This window comes from Taurulus bubalis (assembly GCF_910589615.1).
Source record: "Taurulus bubalis genome assembly, chromosome: 2".
Taxonomy (NCBI): domain Eukaryota; kingdom Metazoa; phylum Chordata; class Actinopteri; order Perciformes; family Cottidae; genus Taurulus; species Taurulus bubalis.
The window spans coordinates 35,114,375-35,123,291 of record NC_136590.1 but is presented as its reverse complement, the minus strand read 5'-3'; the positions used below and the strand labels follow the sequence as shown (position 1 = coordinate 35,123,291).

At 38.8% G+C, this 8,917-nt stretch overlaps 1 protein-coding gene across 1 annotated transcript in view; it reads right to left on the bottom strand.

Moving 5' to 3' along the window:
- The window catches only part of LOC306753951 (apoptosis-inducing factor 3-like), a gene marked incomplete at both ends in the record, with an annotated part of 10,708 nt that extends 3,159 nt beyond the window's left edge, over positions 1 to 7,549 (bottom strand). The window contains 15 exons of the mRNA XM_079237864.1: positions 65 to 182; positions 1,038 to 1,114; positions 1,585 to 1,648; positions 1,797 to 1,868; positions 1,949 to 2,064; positions 2,393 to 2,541; positions 3,873 to 3,964; positions 4,075 to 4,161; positions 4,257 to 4,369; positions 5,204 to 5,285; positions 5,884 to 5,928; positions 6,021 to 6,130; positions 6,594 to 6,703; positions 7,212 to 7,302; positions 7,531 to 7,549. Coding sequence (XP_079093990.1) covers positions 65 to 182; positions 1,038 to 1,114; positions 1,585 to 1,648; positions 1,797 to 1,868; positions 1,949 to 2,064; positions 2,393 to 2,541; positions 3,873 to 3,964; positions 4,075 to 4,161; positions 4,257 to 4,369; positions 5,204 to 5,285; positions 5,884 to 5,928; positions 6,021 to 6,130; positions 6,594 to 6,703; positions 7,212 to 7,302; positions 7,531 to 7,549 — 1,345 coding nt within the window. The remainder of the gene's footprint in view (positions 1 to 64; positions 183 to 1,037; positions 1,115 to 1,584; positions 1,649 to 1,796; positions 1,869 to 1,948; positions 2,065 to 2,392; positions 2,542 to 3,872; positions 3,965 to 4,074; positions 4,162 to 4,256; positions 4,370 to 5,203; positions 5,286 to 5,883; positions 5,929 to 6,020; positions 6,131 to 6,593; positions 6,704 to 7,211; positions 7,303 to 7,530) is intronic.
- Between the last annotated feature and the right edge of the window lie 1,368 nt (positions 7,550 to 8,917).

The window sequence follows — 8,917 nt, the reverse complement described above, 5'->3', positions numbered from 1 at the left end:
TTAAATCTGAGCCACAATTCAAGTCTGTCGTCTCGTTGACACATTGACATTGTTACTACATTACCATGTGCTTGTGCCATCTGCCAGTGTCCGATGTTGACCAGCCGGTTCTTGGCCATCGCCAAGGGGAAGCTGGCCAGGTCGCCCCCACAGTACACACTGGAGGTGTTGGTGCGCATGTACTGCAAGAGGGAGATATGTCACGTCTCGCTCTGCTCTAATGCCATGTTGGTTAAAAGTTTTCAGCAGAGGTGTCAAAATTATTCACATTCATTACTCAAGTAGAAGTATAGATACTAGGGTTTAAAAATACTTCTGTAAAAGTTGAAGTATCAACTCAAGCTTTTTACTCAAGTAAAAGTGTAAAAGTACTGGTTTAAAAACTACTTAAAAATATAAAAGTAAAAGTAATGTAAGGGGAATGTTTTTTTCCCATTAAGGACAAACTCTAAAGCCGCGTCTCAGGGGCCTATAGTGCACTACCCCACCTCCCCCCAAAACAATCATTTTTATAAAGGCAATAATGACTATAATGTTTTAAAATGTTATGTTGAAAAATGTGGGATGCACTAGGCTACCCATTTCAGCTGCAAGCTAAAAGTGTAAAATAAAAAAGATCTGAGTCAAAGTAATGAGGGTTGGTCAGAAAAACACTTAGATTGATATACACAAAGGCTGAACCACTTACTGAAACAGAAAAGACGGACTAGCACAGATAAAGGAGCGCACGCAGACTAAAAGGAGGGTGATAACAGACAATCACACACACAAGGGCATGAAGTAAAGTATCTGAGACAAACGTTATTGTATCGAAATAAAAGAGGACATTACTGAAAACCAGAGGTGTCAAGTAACGAAGTACAAATACTTCGTTATCTTACTTAAGCACAACAAACCGATGCACGTGAGGAAGCGCATGCTTGTTGACACTACTGTTTTGTTTAGGGTCCTGGAGGAGCTGTGGGAGGTTGTGTGTGGAGAATGAAGGTACAGAATGAGTTCTAGATGACCAGGTGAACAGCTGGTTGTTGGCTTACCTTGTCGACTGTGACAAAGTTTTTTGAGTCCATCAGTATTTTGCTGCCCCGCAGGAACTCAGAGTTCGGTTTGATGCCTGGAGGATGAAAGAAAGAGGACAAAAGTGGTTGAGTATGTTTTGTAGAAATATTGTTGAGCTGTTTATTGCTCTGAAACATCACATTTGAGATGTGTGTGCGTCAATATGAAATACAAGTACAACAAACCTTTTAAGTGAAAGTTGGACATTTTGGGAAACACAGAAAATAAGACAGATACATCTGCATATTTGTCCAGTAAATATACATATATATGTTAGCTTAGCTCAGCACAAAGACTGAAACAGGGTGAAGTGGCTCGCCCTCTCTGTCCATAAGGTAACACAATCTGCTTACCAGTACTTCAAATATAGTTCCTGAATTAACAAATACTAGAAATATAATGTACAATTGGCATTCTTTTAAGGTCTTAAGACATTTCACTGTTTTTATATGAAGTGATTGTGCATTACAGAAATGTCGAATGTAATTGTATGGGGATGTGTATAAATGTCTGCATTGCACTCACCAATACCAACAATCAAAACATCTGCAGGGATAACCTTCCCACTTTTAAGCACAACCTCCTTCACCTTGAGGAAGAAAGGACAATAAGACAGAGGACAGGAGGAACATGGAGGAGTGATTAGATTTTCATATTTCACTCTGTTTTTGCTGATGTTGGAGTCTGAATTTGAAGAGATAAAACATATTTGCACAAGTTGTCTTTTCCCACTTTACCTTGCCATCCACACCTTTGACCTCCGTGATGTTATCATTCATGTAGAATTTCACATTATTTTCTGACAGCATCTGCAGTAACAACAGAGTTTAAACTACAAGTAGCTGAAAAGAGAATGTGAAGATGTAATACAGGACTTCCTCTGTTTCACCTCCATGGTGACTTTTCCAATTTCACGACCCAGTGTGTTCTGGTACGGCAGCTCACTGCTGCCGATCACTGTGACACTGGAGGCTTTGTCTATCAAGTAAGATGCGACTTCCATACCTGAAAAAAATGATGTGTTAATGATGTAGAGAATATCAAGAAGGAGAGAAACAAAGTATGGATCCCCAAAAACTAAATACATCATCAGCTTTATATTTCTTATTAGTGATTTACCTAACAGCATTATTGATTCTGTTTTATTTTCATATTGTTGGCTCATTAAACTTTTACTGACTTTTGTAGGTTTTGGACATCCATAAAACTGATAAATAGGAAAGTCAATTGGGGAAAAAAGTATTTTTCTACATTCTGTTTATATTCCCTACACATTGCCAGTCCAGACAAATATAAAAATATGTGCATATTTTGCACACTGCAAACACAGTACCGACAAAAGAGGTTCCCACGAGGACGACGTTGCAGCCCAGACAGGCTGCGTGGATTTGCCGGGCGTCCTCTGGAGTCTCCAACATCCTCACGTTGTGCAGCTTCATGCCGGGGACGTCCAGACCTTTCGCTCTGAAGGACAGGCCATGACTGTTTATAAGCGGTGCTCCAACAATGACCACTTTCCCTTTTAAGGTACAGGTATCTGCATCAACATCTGCTGTTGGTCATTGTTGATTGAGAGAAATTTTTTGGCCAAAATGTATGCAATCAAGAGAAATGTGTCTGAGTCCCGTTTCCTGAAAAAGATCAATCTCAGGAGGATTTTCTAAGAACGTTTCAAGAAAAGCTCTACAGAAAACATTTTCACACAAGCCACAATAAAGAGGCCTTGATATCAGCTGTCTGTGGAGCTGAAGATGGTGCTCATTACACAAAATAATGTATACTCTCTCTACATTAGAAATACATCACATTGCATACGTATCGTAAAGGACACAAAGAAATGTTTCAAACTTGGAGTTTGATGAATCTTAATGTGCAGCAACAGCCTTATAATTCATGTCAGAAGAAGCTGCTCGGAGCCCCTCAGTCACAACAGGCCCACACGTGAACTCTGTGCATTCATTCTTATCATTAGCATATTTTACAAGAATATGACAAGATTAAATTTTCAACCCTTTTAGATCACACCCCCGATCATATTGTGAACCTTTTTAACAATATATTAAATTATTTTATGAAAATAATTACATTTCAATGTATTTTATTATATTTTCTCCCCGTAAAACCTAATATGATCTGTGCTCACGTAAGTTAGTACCAACCAGTTTCAACAAAAAATATCTTGACGTCCATCCATCATGATTTACAATCCAATCATATCTTATCTAATCTAAACAAACATCTGCGATTTGAGGCAACTAAAACAAAACTGAAAAATATATTTTAAACACGTGCACACATGCATACAGTGAGTGTGTGTGTGTGTGTGTGTGTGTGTGTGTGTGTGTGTGTGTGTGTGTGTGTGTGTGTGTGTGTGTGTGTGTGTGTGTGTGTGTGGATCGACAGAAAGACTGACAGACCGACGTTAGCATCCCTTGAGACGTGATGCTAGCAAGGCTAGCTAAAAGATATCAACACAGTTTACAGGTTGTAGTTTACAATGCAATGGTGCCTGTTTACATTTTTCTTTTATAATTTGTATTTTGTTTGTGTTTGTCTGTTACTTTAGGATGATGGAGGTGGAAGTGGGACATCACAGCGTGCTGTTGACATGCACCGAGGGCAAATACAGTGCCATTGTTAACCAGTGTACGCACTATGGAGCTCCTCTCAGTAAAGGTAAAGAGGCACAAGGTGTGTGTGTGTGTGTGTGTGTGTTTGTGTGTGTGTGTGTGTGTGTGTGTGTGTGTGTGTGTGTGTGTGTGTGTGTGTGTGTGTGTGTGTGTGTGTGTGTGTGTGTGTGTGTTTGTTTGTACCTGCAGCCTGTTGAGATGAGAAGCTGGTCATAGCTCTGAACTGAACCGTCGTCAAATGTGACCGTCTTCATGTCTGTGTCCACTGACAGGGCCTGTGATGTGTGGTACAGTTCAAATTACCAAAAGTAGCAAATGTAGACAAGAAGAAAGTTATTAAAGAATTATGCAACAAGACTAAATATGTGCGTCGACAGGAACTCACTTCTTTGCGGAGCCACACCTCGATGTCGTGCTGATGGAAGAACTCCATCCTCCTGAGCAGGATGCTGTCGTTCTCCACATTCATTACCTGTACAATGAGGATGGCGATGGTAGTCAATAAAAAACACACGTATTCATCACTAAAATATTGGCGTTGATATCATCTCATTTACTCCGCAGCACCTTGCTGAGTCGTGTTTTGTCGTAAGGTAAAAGGTCGTCTCTTGTGACCATGAGGATTCTGCCGCCAAAGTTTTCCTGCCGCAGCGTCTCAGCGCAGATCAGCGACGCAGCTCCTGCGCTTACGGAGAGTGAACACACTATCACACACTCTGAGAAATTGTATTCATTATATTATTTAGTAGTTTATTACATCCCTGTATATAATTGTGTGTTTATATAGATTCACTATATAGTAATATACTCATTGAGGCAGTTCCAATGAAGCACCTCACTATATCAATGCAAGCCAATGTACAATATCTATCAGACTTGCTCTCACCATGTACATTATACAAACATCATTGAATATATTTTGAGTTTGATTATGGTATGTTTGTTTGTCTAAGTCCAGTTTGATTTCATATACTACTTATTCATGCTTATGAAAAGTTAATAAAGAAATAAAAAACAAAACAACTTTAAAACAGGGCAGGGCTGGTCAGCATGTTATAGGAGTAATATAGTAGGTCTGCTTAGTAAATGCATCGTAACTAAATACAGTAATAACAGGCTGCAACAAAAGTTTTCATAATCAACACTTTTTGTTGTTGTTGCAATTAACTGATTACTGTATAAAATGTCAGGACATGTCTGTGACAATAGCCCTGAGCACAAGGCTATGTCTTCAAATATTTTGTTTTGTCCAAACATCAATTATAAACCCAAAGACCTTCAATTCACAACGAAATAAAGCAGCAAATCTTCACAATAGAGAAGATGGAACCAGACAATATTCTACATTTGTGCTTCGAAAGTGATTTTTAATAGTTACTAAATCATTTTCTGTTTGTTCATTCAGCTCTAAATGACAAGAACAACAACACACACACACACACACAAACACACACACACACACACACACACACACACACACACACACACAGACAGGCATACAGTGTGGTCCTCACCTCCTCCCAGCAGCAGAACAGTTTGAGTAACTCCTGCTACTGCAGCTCCCATTCGCTTAACTCTTTTTTCCTGCTTGAGAGTCTGAACCATGTAGAAAACATCATATAACCAATAAACAGAAATAATTATGTACATATGAAAATGGTTAAAAATATAAAGTATATGTTGTTAGTCACCTACAATAGATCCCAAATATGGTATCCATACAACGATTATTGATTACAGAATATATTGTATTACAAAGTGGAAATTCAATTTATTTACATTCCAGTTTGCTGCTGTTTGAACCTTCTTGTTTTCACATTTGTTCCAGTTTGCAATTCATCTTTCCGATGGATTCCAAAGCACATCCTTTTTCTTTTTTACGTTTAGTACATGCTGCAGCTGCCCTTACAAAGTACGTACTGCTGCATGTGGTATGCATTCAATTGGGTCATACTACTTTGTCATAACATTGCACCTTGAACTTTGACCCTCTTGCTTATACATTTCTGCAATACTTAATTTAACATACTATGTTTTGGGTAGTATGGGTATTGGAAAGCACAACATTATGTAATTAATACATACAAACCCATTCATCATGTGTGCTCATTCAAACACTGAACAGAATAAATTCACAATGATCTGATGAAACAGGAAGCACCAGGACATGAAACAGCTGAAACAGAGAATTTACCTTTTTGTTTACAGACACATACACTTTGCTGTTTTGAATTTTGACCTTTAAAAGAGAAGAAGACAAATTAAAATGACAGTAAAATGAGAGCAAATGTCCTAATGAGCTACCTGTCCATCTGTCTGTCTGGTTTGTACCTTGTGGCAGGGTAAGCAGTCCATGCCGGGGTACTCCTCCAGATCTCCTGTCTGGACGTTGAAACAGGCGCCATGCCACGGGCAGCGCACTGTGTTGCCTGAAATAACCCCTGAGCACACACACACACACACACACACACACACACACACATACACACACACACACACACACACACACACACACATCATTTACATACTCTGCGCTAGTGTTAAGAAAGGAAGCAATCAATCAGGACAAATACTGTATGTCCATGAAACTCAAACCATTTTAATATTTCAAACTGTGGCGTGTACTAGAGCTGTTTTATCTCCCTAAATAACAACCTATAGCTCAGACAGATGAAAGCATCCCATCCTTATATACTCAGTGTGTTTGCCCAAATGTTGAATGAAGTGTCGTCATTTTTTCTTCCACAGAAAATGGCCAATCAAGGCACAATATTAAAATACAAAATATGTACAGATGAAACTTACTAATACCGCGGGTAAACTATATCCGACAGATACAAATGTGATTAAATGGAATAAAGGTGTGCTCCTCTGTTCACAAACTTACACCTTGTGCCTCTTTACCTTTACTGAGAGGAGCTCCATAGTGCGTACACTGGTTACCAATGGCACTGTATTTGCCCTCGCTGCGTGTCAACAGCACGCTATGATGTCCCACTTCCACCTCCATCATCCTAAAGTAACAGACAAACAAAAACAAAATACAAATTATAAAAGAAAAATGTAAACAGGGACCATTGCATAGTAAACTACAACCTGTAAACTGTGTTGATATCTTTTAGCTAGCCATGCTAGCATCACGTCTCAAGGGATGCTAACGTCGGTCTGTCAGTCTTTCTGTCGATCCACCACATTGGTCCAGACTGAGATATCTGAATCTATTGCATGGATTACAAATATTCATGTTCTCCTGGGGATGAATATTACTCTTAGACAGACTCTTAGACCAGTAGTTAATTTAAGCTTTTAAATACTTTAAATATTGACAATTAGTAATGCTGGGTAAACAGGTTGTCATGTCTGTCAGTGACACAGACTTGGTTTCATATTTGTGTGGCTGTCATAATTTGTGGATTAATGGTGCATAAATCATTTTATATATCAGTGATGCATAAAGTACTGAGGTATGAATAAAGAGAGGTTCCAGGTTGCCAGGTTGTGAACGCCTCCCCTCCTCCTTACTGTCCATCCTGCAGGTCTGACTCCAGACACACCACCTCAGTCAGCTCCTCTGATGTGTCCTCTGGATCAGAGTCCGGAAGCTCCTCACAAGCTGAAAACACGCGAGAATACGCTCACACATGAGCGTGCACGTATGCACACATATTTCAAAGGAGTTGAGCCATAATATTATAGTTATATAATGTCGGTTTCCAACACACAGATCATTAAGACAATCAGAAAACACCCAATGATTAAACAGCTGTTAGATTCTGTCAAACATCGATAAAGTAGGCCCCCCTAAATGTTTAATCTATAGATGTTCAGCCAGATTACTCACGTGGTTTGGTCCCAGACATGTCAGTGATTCAGTTGTAACACCACAAAGATGTGCACAAAACCTCCAGAAACATTCAAAGCTTGTCAGATGCTCCGTTGAGAGAAGTTATTCAGCAGTCCAGGGTCCCCCGTTTGTTTTCTGCTCATCAGCTCAATGTTGGGATCAGAGCACGTATCCACATCAACCGATCCATCCCCAATCCTCATCCCTTGATCCTGGGAGACAATGTGAAAAAGTGGACGTTTCTGTGGGGTTAGATAAAACGAGCAAAAATCAACCGAAAAGTTTACTTTTGGGACTCCGGTGAATGAACGGTGATGTCAGTGGTCATGTTCAGCAGGGGTTTTGTTCCAGAGAAAGGCGACAGGGGTCCTTTGTGTTTCACAACGGCGGCATAGAGAACGGCTGACGAGGCAGCAGCAGGCGAAGCTGAATGGACAGGCGACAAAGCACAACTTACAAATCCGGATTTAGGCCAATTATCATTCACACATCATTTCAAGTTTCAAGATTCATCACTGCAAAGCCCAAGGGTTTTAAATCAGTCCGTTATCAAACGCTAGAAACATGGCAGTAGTTCAGTAAGGCAAGGCAAGTGTATTTGTACAGCACATTTCAACAGCAAGGCGATTCAACGTGTTTCACATAAAACCATAAAAAAGCATCAAAACATAATGCAGAAAAAACAAGATTTAAAAACAATTAAGAACAATTAAGAAGCAAAAAATAGAATAAAAGTTGCAGTGCAGTTTAAGAAATACAATGCAGTAGTGAGATGCAGAACATGATTAATATCCTTGAATCTGGTTCAATAAAGGCAACAGCAAACAGAAAAGTCTCCGATCTGGATTTAAAGGAGCAGTGGGCGAATAGGTGGTGGAAGAAGTATAGCGACTCATATCGCTTACTTTTTACCATGTAAAAGTACTCACTATACAAAGTGGGCAATAATATATTCTATATAATTGGATTATAATAATTGGCGCATTAATGTTAACATCATTTTAGTGTTGCAGGGAAAAGTCAAACTTATTTAAATTACTTTATATACTGCTGAGTAGCTTGTGAATTTTCTCACAGAGATCAATTAAGTCTAAACTTATAACAAGACATCATGAAATATGTGTTAATTATATTTTGTAGTCTATTAGTATCTGAATCGGAAAAGTAACTAAAGTGACCAAAGTTGTCAGTATAAAGAAATATAAGAAAATCTAAATAATGGACTAAAGTCAATAATAAAAATAAGACATAAGGAATGATAAATATAAGAAATATGTTAAATATGTGCATTATGTCTGTAATATTTCTCGAAATGCAGTATTAATGGCAGAGTATGGCACATTTGAACTAATCATTATTGCACAGTATGGAGTAGCAGTTAATG